A 15749-nucleotide genomic window follows, 5' to 3' on the forward strand; every position below is an offset into this window, starting at 1 on the left:
TTTGTGAGCCCCAAATTACTTTGATACCAAAACCAAACAAAAATATTACAAGAAATAAAACTACAGCCAATATCTCTCATGAATATAGTTGCCAAAAGTTCTAAACAAATTTTTAGAAAATTTAATCCAACAATATATTAAGGGATAATACATCATGACTGGGTAAGGTTCATCTCAGGAATATGGGGTTGGTGTAACATTTTAAACAAGCAATCAATGTAATTCACCATATTTACAAACTAAGAAAAAAGATGGTTTCAGTAGATGCAGAAAAAGCATTTGACCAAATCTAATGTCCATTCCTGGTTCAAAACAAAAACAAAAACAAAAAAAACCCTCAAAACTAAGAATAGAAGGGAAGTTCCTCAGTTTGACAAAAGGGCATCTATAAAACACCCGCAGCCCACATCATAATGCTGAAAGGCTGAATGTTTTCCACTCTTGAGATCAGAACGAGGTATCTATACATACCACTTCTATTCAATATTGTACTGGAGGAACTAAATGCAGTAAGGCAAGAAAAAGGAAAGGCATACAGATCAGAAAAGAAGAAATATAATTTTCCTTATTTACAGATAACACATCTATGAAGGAAACTCTAAGTCACCAAAAAAAGCCACTAGAGCTAATAAGTGAGTTTAACAAAGTCATGGAATATAAGGTCAAAAAACAAAAATAAATTTTATCTCTATAAGCCATGAGCAATTAGAAGTTTAAATAAAAATACCATTTAGATAAAATTACAAAATAAATAGGGATAAAATGTTTTGAATTATGTGTAATGTCTGTACACAAAATTATAGGACACTGCTGAGGGATATTGAAGAAATGGAGATATCTACAAGGTTTGTGAGTCAGAAGACACAGTATCATTAAGGGTCAACTCCTCCAATTGATTTAAAGATTCAAGGAAATGAAGTAGGCTGGCTATCTAAGGCAAGGGGCACTTCAGTGGGAAAGCCCTGAGGCTGGCTCTGCAGCCTACCTCCAATATGAGCCTCAATCCATCAGCAATCTGCTCTTTAAGGCTTGCCTGTTCCATATCTTGGGCAGCCAACATTTGGAGTGTGGGGGCAATACTTGGTCACTGAAGCCCCTTGACTACTTGTTCAGTTTCTGAGCATCTCTCAGTTCACTGATTCTCAGAACATCTTCCAGTTGTGACATCGGAGCTGGAGTCTTCTTGGACTTCACTATCTCTCTGGACTATTTGACCCTTGAAGGAATCCCTAATTTAATCTCCAATAGCTTTTTCCTAAAGTGGAAACTCCAAGGAGATACTCCGTTCTGCGGTGATTCCCTCCAAATACTCTTCCTCTGTTCTCTGCCTCTGGGACACTGCTTCTCCAAGGTTGGAGTCTGATGGTATACAACTCCACTCACAGGTTGTATCCTGCCATCATTTGACTGGGAGTGACTCTGGACTGCCTTTCTTGTCCCCCGTACAGTCACATTGTGCCACGATTTGTCTATGATGGGTGAAAGTTTGTCTTCTCCTTGGACTGGAGGTCTTGTGTGAACCATGACCAACATCTCAGGACCTTCTGGCTTCCTTGCTCACAGCTGAGAGGGCAGGGAAAGAAATATTCAGGGAATTTTTTTGTGATCAGCTTGTCTCCTGACTTGCCCAATGGTTTCTTTCAAAAATTTTTAATGTTTTATTTATTTCTGAGAGAGACAGCATGAGCAGCAGAGGGTCAGAGAGAGGGGGAGATACAGAATCCAAAGCAGGCTCCAGGCTCTGAGCTGTCAGCACAGCTGATGTGGGGCTCGAACCCACGAACTGTGAGATCATGATCTGAGCCAAAGTCAGACGCTTAACCCACTGAGCCACCCAGGCGCCCCTCTTTCAAAGAGCTAATAAGCAAGCAACCTTGGCTTAGTCATCCCTGAAACACGTGTGGCTGAGAGGGAAAGCAGACCAGGGAAACTATGTTTTGGTCTCTATCAACAGTTTAATGGACTTAAGGACCTTGAGAGGTAAGTTCTACCTCTGCTGTACTCCAAACCATATAACCTGGGCTTCTAGTGCTTATCTAATGCCTAAATCAAGGAAGGAAAGCTTTCAGAAGGAATTCAGGCAGTGTTTTGATTCATTGAAGGTGCCAAATCGCCAGTTTCCTATTGGTTATAGTACTTTACAGGAGGGGGCAGTTGGCAACAAGCCTTGAATGACATACACCTACAAGGGCTCCTGCCAGAGATATCTACCCAACTTTTTGTCCAAGTGAATCTTTAGGGTGTTTTCCAGTTGCTCTTGATGAGTCATTCCCTGAGTGACATATGAAGTCACTTTGTCTCCTCATAATCAGACCCTAGGCTCCTCATGGGGTAGCTTTCTAAATACTAGATTATTTGGGGAGGGGGCCTTCCTTGGGCTATGTTACAGAGTCTTTGCATAGCACTCCCTAGCTGGCACTTTGCCAGGCCCCTCACATGGCAGCTTCCTGGATGCCTCACTGTCCTCTGGCCTAGATCCTTCCCTGCTGCTTTGGCACCTATGATAGAGGGCTGTAAAGGTCCACATTTGCCCTTTGTTGGAGAAGTCCCTGCTAATTTGCCCTGAGGCTGTATTTGTGCCACATGGGCTCACTGCTGGATAAAGTTTTCAAAGGTGGTGCTGCAGTTGCCCCAGATCTCATTGCTAGGAAATTCTCCAGCAAAGGCAGAACCTGGTACTTAAGACCAAGAGGCCCCATAGGAGTGTTGGGAGTTGGAGGATTAAAAATTTCTTGAGATCTTTGGACTACAAGAGGGCAGACATCACAAATGTTCCAGCTGCTTCTACAATAAGTGCCAACCCAGGGATTTAATTTCCCTTGGGATGAGTGACTGTACTTCATCCTGGTATCTAGGAAAGGACACTCCACAGGCCCTAATAGGGACTGAGAGAGTGGGAGAAAAGTCGAAGAGGGCCTGGGGTGCCCCAGGTCAGTGGGGATTCTTTAGCCTGTATTTGAACTGGGCCCATTAGGGAATACACTAAATAAGACAGGGAGATGCTAGTTGGGGATAAACCCTCTCCAGAGACCAGGACACTAGCCCCAAGGACTCATGCAGAGAGGGGAGACCCTGGAAGAGCTGGTTCCATTTCTGCTGCCAAGAGCCTTCTCCCCCCAGCCCCACCTTCAGTGTTGGGGGATTGGGAACTGAAGACGATGCAATTGCTCTGGTTTATCTGTTCCTTCACAAGGGTTGAGAGTCTTCAGCATCCTGTGTGTCAGGAAGAGACTAAAGTAGTCCCAGAAGAATTCATTGATGTGCTTCAATTGTTTGGGAACTACCCTTCCTCCTATTCTTTCCCGTCCATAATCTGGAAACTCAGTCCCTTTGTGACTTGTGTATTCAGGAGCTCCTAGATACCAGGGCTGAGGGGAAGAGGCTACCACCTCAATGCAACTGCTTGCAGAGTCCCCCAGAGACGCCTGTGAGAGAGGGGAGGCCTCGGGCAGAGGAGATGTGGAAACCAAAGTGGACCCAGAGGGAGCAGCATCTTCCCCAAACTCCCCAAACATCAGAAGATCAGCTTCTACAGTCACTCTATCGATCCTCCCAGCGGGGATCTTGCTGTCCCCATTAAGAAGTTAGCCCAGATGGTTCCACAAGATAAGAGGTACAAGTTGCAGCTGGGAGCAGAATGGGGATGGGGGACCCAGCAGGCCTGGCAGAAGTCACATTCCCCTATATCCTTGCACAACACTTCTTTCATTTCTCAACCAGGGAGTTTCTGTCACATCCCCTTCCCTATAGATTCACCCTCCCGTGCAAGTTCAGCTGCAATGGGGTCCTGGAATCACATGGGCCATGCTAGGAACAGAGGTACAAGAAAAAAGGAGAAGAGATTCATTAATACCTGCTTTTCCAAAGAGCAAGCAGGTTCCTTGTCACATGACCTTCTTTCTGGCAACCTGTCCAACCTGGGACACCAGGAGAAATGGTCACATGTGGTGAAGGGAGGAGCAAGGGATCTTCTAGGAGGCTGAGTAAAATGGTCTTGGGACACTAGGCTCTGAGAGCCCCAAGCATTAGTATACAAGATAAGTCAGTGAAAATGGACAGGCTCCAGTATGGAATAGTGCTTTATACTTTGTCCCATCAGATCCTCACAACTACGCTGTGAAGGATGCAGGCCAAGCGTATCTCCACAGGAATATGAGCCTTAGGAAAGTTAAACAGTTTGTCCCAAATCAGGACCTGAATCCAGAGAGTCCTACCACTGCACCTCACACCGCCACCTAGTGGACAAGACCCACTGGCCAACTCCCTCAGTCTTTCATTCCCTTGGGTGGGCCTAGCAGAGAACCCCAAAATATTCTAGGTTCTGACTCCTTCCTCTGAGTTCCCCTGCTGAAAGCTTTGTTTTCAGAGAGAGATGGGCTCTCGCAGCTGACATTCTCACAGACTGTAGACCTGAGTGAGTCTCATGGAAAGGAGAGACTAAGTTAAACTCTTGAGAGCTCTGGACTGTTCTGGCAGAAACTTACCTGCAAATGCTCCCTCTTGGCACTTCTTCTTACCCCTGCCTTGATGTTGAAAGACAAGAAACAAATGAGGGGCTTGGACTCAATTCTTCCTCTTTTCTCTCTAGGCAGATCATTATTCATGGATAACTTTTCTACGGTGCATTAATGGAGCTCGGCATTCCTTCTCTTTTATTCATTTGTAAAGTGGATAAAAGTATTTTCTATTTTCTTTCTTTTTTTTTTTTAAACCTCAGAGAAGGGTCTTTTCTGCAGGGTCCTCAGTTGATTTTCTTCAATTGGAAGGCCTCTCCTGAGGAAGAGTCCAAAATCTCAAATGGGATATGCTCTAGAAGGTAGAATTCTGCTCCATGAGGACAGCACCTGATTAAAAACTTTCAGAGGCTCAGCACTGCTATCCAGATTAGTTGTAACACATAGGAAAGGCTGAGCCAAGACTGGTGAACGAAGGTTGAGGACTCTGTTCTGCAGGTTCTCTGTACTCTGAATAATTCAGTTTGTGGTCCCTAAATTGCATGACTGGGGTTTCCCCAGAACCTCTGTACAGCACCCGGAATGGTGGTCTGTGGGTGTTGGATAGAAGCCCCTGTCTCTACTCCAGCCCTTTCTTTCCCACAAGGGTGATTCTCTCTTCTTTTCTGAGAGTTTCCATCTCAGTTGTCTCTCTAGGCCAACATAATTGATTTAGAAAAGTGAGATTTAGAAAAGAGGGATGGGGGGGTGGGGAGACTAGATCTGTGCTGGAGGCTGGTTGTCAGTTTCTCCAGGATAGTGGTTTGAGGGGGGACAAGGTATAAGGTGAATTCCTAGCCTCTCAGCCCAGCAGACCCCTCAAACCTCCAGCTCTTTCTAAACCCTCCCTCCCTCCTCTGTGCCCTCCTATTCTCCAGCATCTTTTCATCATGTCAGATGTATACCTCCTCATGCTATTCCCTCCCTATTCCCCTCACCTTGAACCTGGATATTAACTGGGTCCTTCTTTACCCCTTGGAGATCTCAGCTTGAACCCCACAGCCTTGGAGGGCCTAAAGTCATTTCTAAAGGCCTAAAAAAGAAATTTTTGCTCATTCACTTGGGAGCCTTTAACTCCAGCTTCGTTGCACAACCTGTTCTTGCCTTGCATCAACACAGGTGTACAACTCATCCCCGGCCCCCTTTAGAACTCCCAAAAGGATCCCCTTTCACATAAAAGAGCTAGTGAGCAATGCAGCCTTTGCTAAAGACTGTGCAGAAGTGACCAGAGAGAAAGAGGCCCATAGCACACACCATGGCAAACAACTTCAAAATCCTCTCTATTAATTCTTTTCCTCCCAAAGTCCCTTTTGTGTTGCTGTGCCCCTAAAGGCTCTCAACTCTCCATCCTCTACCCATGCAGCATCCTGCCCTGCTGACCCTTTCCCCTCTCTCCCAGGTGCCTCCCCTCTTCCCAGCATGGTGATTCTTTCCCCTCATTTTACAGAGCAATCCCCTCTTCCAAGGCTCTGCCCCAGCCTGCACAACCAAACCCATCCTGACCTGAGGAGTAGGAGGTGACTTCTCCTTAAGGTAGTCCAACCTTATTTTTAACATTTATTTATTTTTGAGAGAGAGAGAGAGAGAGGAGGGAAGGGGCAGAGAGAGAGGAGAGAAGGGGCAGAGAGAGAGGGAGACAGAGAATCCATAGCAGGCTCCATGCTGGGAGATCATGACCTGAGGCGAAGTCCAATGCTCAACTGACTGAGCAACCCAGGCACCCCTAAGGTAGTTCCGCTTTTAAAGAGAGCATTTGAAGTTATTACAAAAATATATTTGGTCAAGTTTGAATCGTGTCTATACTTCTCCTATGAAGGGTTTCTTGATTTTTCTTACCTACGTTCTATATTTTTACCAAAATCCCTATTGAAATCTTAATATTTTTGAGATTATGTCTTTCACATAACTATTCATTTTTTTTTCTTTTTACAGATTTTAAAAAAGATTTTATGTTTAAGTGATCTCTGCACCCAATGTGCGGCTTGAACTCACAACCCTGAGATCAAGAGTTGCACACTCTACTAACTGAGTCAGCCAGGCATCTCTCTTTTTACAGTTTTTTTATGTAAATTACTTCAAATGTACAACTTAGGGACACCTGGGTGGTTCAGTCGGTTATCGGAAATCAACTCTTGATTTCGGCTCAGGTCATGATCTCACAGTTTGTGGGATCAAGCCCTGTGTCAGGGTCCTTAGCACTGACACTGCTGGAGCCTGCTTGGGATTCTCTCTCTCCTCCTCTCTCTGCCTCTCCTACACACACGCACACATATGTGTGCATGCTCTCTCTCTCAAAATAATCTTTAAAAATTGTGTAATTTGATGAGTTATGCCATATATATATGCCAGTGCAATCATCACCACAATGAAGATGAGCAAATCAAATAATTTTCTTTTTTAAAATATTTATTTATTTATTCATTCATTCATTCATTCTTAAATATTTTATTGTCAAGTTGGTTTCCATATAACACCCATTGCTCATCCAACAAGTGCCCTCTTCCATGCCCATTAACCCCCTTCCCCCTCCCCCACCCCCATCAGCCCTCAGTTTGTTCTCAGCATTCAAGAGTCTCTCATGGTTTGCCTCCCTCCCTCTCCCCAACTAGTTTTCCCCTTCTCCTCCGTTAAGTTCCTCCTAATCTACCTATACGTGCAAACATATGGTATCTGTCCTTTTCTGCCTGACTTATTTTGCTCATCATAACACCCTCAAGGTCCATCCATGTTGCTACACATGGCCACATTTCATTCTTTCTCATTGCCATGTAGTATTCCATTGTATAGATAAACCACATCTTCTTGATCCATTTGTCAGTTGATGGACCCTTGGGCTCTTTCCATGTTTTGGCTATTGTGGAGATTGCTGCTATGAACATTGGGGTACATGTGCCCCTATGCATCAGCACTCCTATATCCCTTGGGTAGATTCCTGGCAGTGCTATTGCTGGGTCATAGGGGAGTTCTGTTGTTAATTTTTTATTTTTTGAGGATAAAAACTACACTGTTTTCCAGAGGGGCTGCACCAGTTTGCATTCCCACCAACAGTGTAGGAGGGTGCCCGTTTCTCCACATCCTCACCAGCATCTAGAGTCTCCTGATTTGTTCATTTTAACCACTCTGACCGTTATGAGGTGGTATCTCAGTGTGGTTGTGATTTGTAGTTCCCTGATGAGGAGGGACGCTGAGCATCGTTTCATGTGTCTGTTGGCCATCAGGATGTCCTCTTTGGAGAAGTGTCTGTTCATATCTTCTGACCATTTCTTCACTGGATTATTTGTTTTTCAGCTGTGGAGTTTGGTGAGTTCCTTATAGATTTTGAATACTAGCCCTTTATCCAATATGTCATTTGCAACTATCTTTTCCCATTCCATTGGTTGCCTATTAGTTTTATGGATTGTTTCCTTTGCCGTGCAGATTTTCATCTTGATGAGGTCCCAGTAGTTCATTTTTGCTCTTGATTCCTTTGCCTTTGGGGATGTGTCAAGTAAGAAATTGTTGTGGTTGAGGTCAAGGAGGTTGTTTCCTGCTTTCTCCTCTAGGGTTTTGATGATTTCCTGTCTCACATTCAGGTCCTTTATCCATTTTGAGTTTGTTTTTATGTATGGTGTGAGAAAATGATCTAGTTTCATTCTTCTGCACATTGCTGTCCAGTTCTCCCAGCACCATCTGTTAAAGAGGCTGTCTTTTTTCCATTGGATACTCTTTCCTGCTTTGTCAAAGATTAGTTGGCCATACGTTTGTGGGTCCAGTTCTGAGTTCTCTATTCTATTCCATTGGTCTATGTATCTGTTTTTGTGCCAATACGATACTGTCTTGATGATTACAGCTTTGTAGTAGAGGCTAAAGTCCGGGAGTGTGATGCCTCCTGCTTTGGTTTTCTTCTTCAATATTACTTCGGCTTTTCAGGGTCTTTTGTGGTTCCATACAAACTTTAGGATAATTTGTTCTAGCCTTGAGAAGAATGCTTGTGCAATTTTGATTGGGATTGCATTAAATGTGTAGATTGCTTTGGGTAATAATGACCTTTTAACAATATTTATTCTTCCGATCCATGAGCATGGAATGTTTTTCCATTTCTTTGTGTCTTCTTCAATTTCCTTCATAAGTTTTCTATACTTTTCATCATACAGATCTCCTATATCTTTGGTTAGGTTTAGTCCTAGGCATTTAATGGTTTTTTGTTCAATTGTGGATGGGATCAGTTTCTTGATTTCTTTCTGTTCCTTCAATATTGGTCTATAAAAATGCAACCAATTTCTGCAAATCAACTAATTTTCTAATAAAACAATAAGTTCCAATCAAGAAATCCAACTGGAAAAAAAAAAAAAAAAGAAGTCCAACTGAAGACTCATGATAAACTAACCAGATTCATGGAAGTGAGACCCTGCAGAGCCCAAAGTTGTGGGACAGGAAGCACACAGTCTTACAGAAGGTCATTGGGACTGAAGGTCATTGGGTTAGTAGGGCCAGTGCTGCTTCCACCCCTTGGTTCCCAGGCCATCTGTCCTTCCTAGTGGGGTCACACCACCATATAGGGGTCTCTGATTTAATGAATATACTACATCCTGAAGGATGGCTCTCTATCCTTTCAGGATGTTGCCTCAGAGGTGGTACCTTGTGCCTTTAGAAGGGCATTTCAGCATTCTATGAGGCTAGCTCCTGCGGGTGCAATATGTGATGTTAAGTGGTGTATCCCATGACCATATCCCATACCCTGAATAGGCCCCAAGCTCTGAGCTGTCAACACAGAATGCAATGTGGGACTTGAATCCACAAACTGTGAGATCATGACCTGAGCCAAAGTCAGAGCTTAACCAGCTGAGCCACCCAGGCACCCCGCTATGTCAGTTTTAACAGTGGTTGATAAGACCCTTTCCATTGAGGTTCAAGGGCATTTTTCCTTGATGTCTTTTCCAGAATCCATATTTCCATAATTCAGACCCTACAGAGGCTGCTTAAGTGGGTGTTCTGGCAACTTATAAAAATAAAGCAAAAAAAAAAAAGGTTTCATCCACCTTTCTCTCTTGCATGTCTGTTTCTTCCACCAATTTCCCCCAGGATGGGAGCCATGTTTTAATCATGTCTGTCTTGCTTCATCTTCTCCAGAGACCCCCACAGGGCCAGGTGCAGATACATATTTAGAAAAAATATGTTGAACAGAATGGCATTGTGCCCACCTTGCTTGCAGTGGGCTCGCTCTCAGCCGCTCATTCTTCCCGCGTGTCCAGCCTGGCGGATCTGTGCTGTGGCATGCACTGCTTGAGTCCTGAGAGACTGGCCAAATTCCAGGGCAGTACTCACTGCTTGATGAAGCCAGAAGAATGCCTGAAGCGGATGAGCACATTCCCATCCAGTGTGCAAATGGTAGTGAAATCACTGTAGCTTCCTGGGAGGGAGTCAAACGCCATGACCCCAACCCCAGCAGGAAGATGCTGGTGGATATGTGAACAGAAACAGATTTTCCAGAACTCAGAGTTTTTGCATCTTATACTACCCAGGGTCATCATCATTAGAGTGTAGCTTTATTTTTCCCTTTGACTTGAACCTGGTGAGACTGCATTTGTAAGAAAAGGTTTTCTTATCTCCTCACTTGCTCAACAGTGGAATGGCTGCCGTGGGAAGTATTAGCTCCCTGCCTGGGGTGCTGGATAACTAATTGGCAGAGATGTGGTGGAGGTGGAGAGGACTCCCAGCCCCAGGATGCTATGAGTCCCATTGTCCCCAGGATGCTGCCAGAGGTACGCAATCTGATGCGGATTTCACAATGCAGTTTTGAAGTTAGTGATGCAAATTCATTCAGGAGAAAACTGTGGCTAGTGAGACGGACCCCAGACTGCTGCTGGTGCTCAAAGGGCCTGACTCACACTTCACAGCCCCTGCCAGCATTTCAGAGGGAAGCGATGTTGCGATGTTGTCTCTTGTTCTTCTTCCTCTGCTCATCCCCTGAAGGTAGGCGGCTGGTCTTCAGCCCTCCTCTCTTCATTTCATGCAACCCCCCCCCCCCCCCCCCCCCCCCCCCCCCCCCCCCCCCCCCCCCCCCCCCCCCCCCCCCCCCGCCGTGGAAATCTCAGCCACACCTCTGGCTTCAACCCCTACCTCTGTGATGATACATCCTAACTCAGTGTCGCCAGCCTTGACCTCATCCCTTAGCAACAGACTCATCTAACCAACAGTTTATTGGACATCTCCCTTTTGTCCTACCTTGCAAACACAGTGTGTCCCAAATTAGGTTGTTTTCTCCTGACTTCAAACCTGACGCCCTTTACCCAGCCAGTCACCTCATGCAAAAACCTTCCATCTCCCTCTTAAGTCCACTTTTACCTTGTGTTCTTGTTCTTGTATTCCACCCCTTCAGTGCCTCTTTTAGGCAGCTGGGGGTTTTTTGGTTTTGTTTTGTTTTGTTTTGTTTTGTTTTCCCCAGTTCTGTTGCCACTTAATTTCATTACCCCTCTCTCCTGGACCTTACAGTCGAGCTTCATGACTGGTCCTCTTGTGCCAGCTCCCTCTTTTCTAACCACCACACTATGCTGCTGCCAGAGTGAACATCCTTCAGCCTAGGTAGGATCGTGTCACTCCCCTCCAAACAAACTAGCCTAAGACATACAAAGGCCGACAATATCAAGTGTTGGTGAGGGTATAGAACAACCAGAACTCCGCGCGTTCTGGTGGGAGTGCAAATGGACAAAACGGCTTTGGGAAACTAACAGTGTCTATTCATACAGATACCTGCATTCCCTATGACCTGCAATTCTACTGCTAGATAGGTAGCTAACAAATGTGCCTCCATGAAAACACCAAAAGACATGCACAAGAAGATTTACAGCCCCTATCTGGAAACTACTCAATGCTTGTTAATAATTATGATACATTTGGGGCGCCTGGGTGGCTCAGTTTGGCTAAGCGTCCGACTTCGGCTCAGGTCATGATCTCACAGTTCGTGAGTTTGAGCCCCACATGGGGCTCTGTGCTGACAGCTCAGAGCCTGGAGCCTGTTTCGGATTCTGTGTCTCCCTCTCTCTCTGACCCTCCCCTGCTCATGCTGTCTCTCTCTCTCTCTCTCTCTCTCTCTCTCTCTCTCAGAAATAAATAAAACATTGAAAAAATTTAAAAAGATAATTATGATACATTTATACAATGGAATATTAGCAATGGTAAAGGAAAAACTACATTTATGTATAGCAACATGGATGAGTTTTGAAAACATTGTGTTTAGTAAAAGAAGCCAAATGCAAGAAAATAGGGAAAACTAATTTATGATGTTCAAGTCAGAGTAGTGCTTTCTCTTTCTTCCTGAAAGGGGGAGGTTTTTAAAATTTTTTTTTATTCTTTATTTATTTTTGAGAGAGAGACAGCAAAACAGAGTGCAAGTGGGAGAGGAACAGGGAGAGGGAGGGGGAGACAGAATCCGAAGTAGGCTCCAGGCTCTGAGCTGTCAGCACAGAGCCCAACACGGGGCTCGAACTCACAAACCTTGAGATCATGACCTAAGCTGGAGTTGTACGCTTAACCAACTAAGCTACCCAGGGGCCCTGATTTGGGGAGTTTTAGTAATGATTTGTTTCTTTAGCTGGGTGATGTTTGCATAGGTGTGGTCAGTTTGGGAGAATGTTTACAATTTTCTGTATGTATGCTATTTTTCAAAAAAATTTTTTACTAAAACATGCCCACCCACACATACACACCAGAACAAAATTGCTTCCATGTTCCTGGTACTCAGAGGAAACATTTTCAGACCTTAGCAGAACACTCAGTATTCTCAATGGTATGACCCAGTCTGCTAGGCACCTCCTTCCCTCCCATGTCCTGACCCCAGTCTGCCAGGCCACCTCCTTCCCATCTGTGGCATGTGTGCCGTCCACACTAGGTCACTCCTTAATCTCCTCACGCATCTCTGTACCCTTGCTTTTGCAGCTCCTTCCACCTAGAATTCCTTTCTCTATGTGGCTTTTTGCTGAAAATGCCACCTCTTCTGTGAGGCCTCCCCTGATTTCTCAGACCAAACAGATCTTCCCCGGTGTTGCACTCCCATGGTGTTCTGCTTTCCTTCTCTCATGGCTCTCTCTTCCTCTGCTTGCATGGGTTTCCTTGACTGGAGACAAACCTTCCAGGTGATAGGAACAGTGCCTCATTCATCGTGGGGCCAGTGTCGTGTCTGCGACAGTGCTTGAGCTAACATATGCTTGACAAATAATTGAATGTGTGCTCTGAGTTAAGTTGCAGTCCGTATTGCCAGAAAGCCAAGACACCCAGCGTGCCTGCAGAAAAGCTTTTGCCAAGAGCCAAGTCCCTTTGGAAGTAAACACATCCTGCAGTCCTTCATTGGCTGCTGACAGCCAAGTAGATGTAAATGTGTTGTGCAGCGTTGTGGGCAGGTCCAATTAGACTCGGTGAGACCGAGCAGCCCCACTAACATGAATAAGCCGTGCAAATATGTAGTTAATGACCATGTCGCTCCGTGTCAATTCTTAATCCCAGATAATTAGCAGATAGATAATTGGTAGAAGAAGGGGAGGTGATGATGGATGTCCCATCACTTGGGTGAAGCTAATGATCCTCTGTGGATTAAGACCCACCCTCTGTAAGTGTTGATGGCTCCTATTTGAAATGCTCCTTTTGAAAGGGCCTAGATCCAAGAAGAGGTGTCAGGAACTCCAGAGTGGGGCGTAGACATCAGCACTAATTCCTGGGCTGCTTCTATTGAAGCTGGGTGAATGGGCCTCATTGCTGCCAGCCTGGTGCAGACAACTCAGAGTCTTGTACTGCCCCTGACTTGGTGGGTAATCCTGAGTAGACCTTTTTCTTCTCTCTCGGTTTTACCATTTGTCTAATGGCAAATGGTGGAAAGGGTGGGATGAGTATGTTGATTCCTGAATCCATTGTCTACATGAATTTCCCTACTGTTCCTTCTAGGCCACATCAGAGGCATAGTTAGCTGGCTTGGATGATAGGATGCTGTGGAGGGGACATTATGGAGGAGAAAGTAGTATCTGAGGAGTGAAGTGACAATGCCTTACATGAGCTGAGGCAGGGCCAGCTAGCTACCCACTAAAACAGAGCACCTAGTTCCGCAGCATTGAGGTATCACTGGCATGAAGCTGGCCAGCCAGTGACTCTGTTTTCCAGGCCCCTTTGCACTGAGCTGGGGCCTTGGGAGTGGTCCTCACTAGTGGAAGGTGAGTGTAAGTGGTGCGTGTCACTTGCCACATGGAGAGTCACCTGGTAGCTGGGAACACCCTGGGTGGACCGTTCTCAATAAAATCGCATTGTGTTAAAATTTTTAAATTCTCGGGTTTATTTGTTACAGAAGTCAGAGATCCCTAACTGACTACATAGGTAATCAAGAAATCAGTTTCTTCCTGTGAAGCTGATACTAAGAGCTAAAAAGTGAAATATACTTATAGTTCACAAATATTACTAAGCACCCACTTTGTATCAGGTGCTGTGCTTACTATATGTAGGTACTATGTTGGGCGGCTGATTTGAGATAAAATGAGTCAATGTAAAGGAAAATATCAAGTTAATACTAGTATTGGTTGCATGAAGATTTGGCCTTGAATGACCAGAGGGTAGTCAACACTGACATACGCCAGACTATATCTGGCACATGCTAGGTGATTTTTCTATACTGCTAAGTGCCTATGTGCCAGGACATCATTAGACAGGGATACAGTGAATAAGTGTGTAAGTCACTGCTCTGTCCTCAGCGTGCTCATAGCCCAGGGCAGTGGTTCTCCACAAGGGACGATTTAACCCTTAGTGGATATTTAGTAATGTCTGGAGATGTTTTTGGCTGTCGCAATGGAATAGGGGTGGGGAAGAAGGGGGTAGGTATTGTCATCTAGTAGGTAGAGGCCAGAGATACTGGGAAATTTCCTACAATGCATAGGGAGTCCTTATAACAAAATACTGTCTGGACCCAAATCTCAATAGTGCCAAGGTTGAAAAACTGGAATCCTAAGAACAAAAGAGTAAGGAGATAAATCTACTAGATGTTTCAAATGTATAGAGACAGACACCCAAGGTTGTGCTATAATGGGGTAACAAAGATCCATTTCTACTGGGGAGGTTCCGTGAGGGCCTTGGGGGAGGTTGGATGTGAGTAGGTTACAGATTGGACTGCCCCAAGAGACATGCAGGAAGAGAGAGGCACCCGGGGAACATCACTGAGCAGCTTACCAAAGCCAAAAGAGACCAGCCCCAATTCTAGATGTGAGTTATGTCAGGGGAGGCACTGACTGAGTGGACCTGAGATAATGGGTGTGAAGATGCTTTGTAAAAGGTAAATTTAGGGCCATGACAATAGTTGTTATAAAAAAGTGGCCTGGGTGTTGGAGGTTGGTTTGGATTTGGAAATCTTAACTTTTTAAATTCCTGTGTAATAATTTTGTTGGCATAGACAATCTTTTTGTCCTGAACCCAATGGCAAATTTCTTCTTCCAGAAGTTCTCCTGGAGAACCAGTGAGCTAGTAGCACCAAGTTACACAACCCCAAGGAGCACACTTGCATTGCCCGCAAGGGGATACTAGTTCCATCAACAGTTGTGTGCATGGTGACCCTGGGGTCGTACCCCCTGGAAGCCTGAGTACAACAGCTTTACATTTGACAAACCATTCATGTTCAAGAGAATGAAGCTTAAAGGAAGCTCTGCAGTGGAATCAGGTGTAGAAGAGTGAGCTCTGGACTCAGGAGGCCAGGTTTGAGGCTGTTACCGTAGGTGGTAGGTAGTTAGGTGGTTGTGGTTAGGTCACAACCTTTGAGTTTTAGTTAGTAAGAAATTTATATAGATATGAAACCCAAGATTTCTGAACCTAAATCCAGTGTTATTAAAAAAAAAAGATTCTAGTGAAACATATCCATATAAAAGGAGTTGGTACAATCTTTCTCCTCCTCCTCCTTTTACATCATCATCAGCAGCAGCATCACCAAATGAGCATCCTTGAACCAACCACCCAACACAAGAGATCAGAACATTATCATAGATCCCTTGGGATTCCTCTCCCCTATCGTTTCCTAATTCCTCCCAGTCCAAGATAACTACTAACAAGAGTTTTGTGCTAATAAATCCTCCTGTATTTCTTTGTAGTTATCCTGTGATGGTGTAGAGGACTGACATTTAGCCTGTTGCTCAGGTAAAGCATCTCCCATTGTTTACAGCTGGTGTCTGTTTTGGTTGGCTGGGTGTCCACTCTGATTGGTTGGTGCCTGTGACTCTTGCCTGAATAGTCAGCAGACATTTCTAATATTACTCCTAT

The 15749-nt window shown here is 44.8% G+C and overlaps 1 protein-coding gene across 3 annotated transcripts in view; it reads left to right on the forward strand.

Annotated features, from left to right (window-relative positions):
- Nucleotides 1-15749, forward strand: part of TRMO (tRNA methyltransferase O) — a 46588-nt gene that overhangs the window by 23070 nt on the left and 7769 nt on the right. For all 3 annotated transcript variants that reach the window (XM_039234842.1, XM_039234844.1, XM_039234843.1), the window contains exon 6: nucleotides 15581-15626. In XM_039234842.1, the coding sequence (XP_039090773.1) occupies nucleotides 15581-15599 (19 nt within the window). In that variant the 3' untranslated portion in view covers nucleotides 15600-15626. The remainder of the gene's footprint in view (nucleotides 1-15580; nucleotides 15627-15749) is intronic.

Source organism: Hyaena hyaena, unplaced genomic scaffold (assembly GCF_003009895.1).
Source record: "Hyaena hyaena isolate Hyena2069 unplaced genomic scaffold, ASM300989v1 scaffold_93, whole genome shotgun sequence".
NCBI lineage: Eukaryota > Metazoa > Chordata > Mammalia > Carnivora > Hyaenidae > Hyaena > Hyaena hyaena.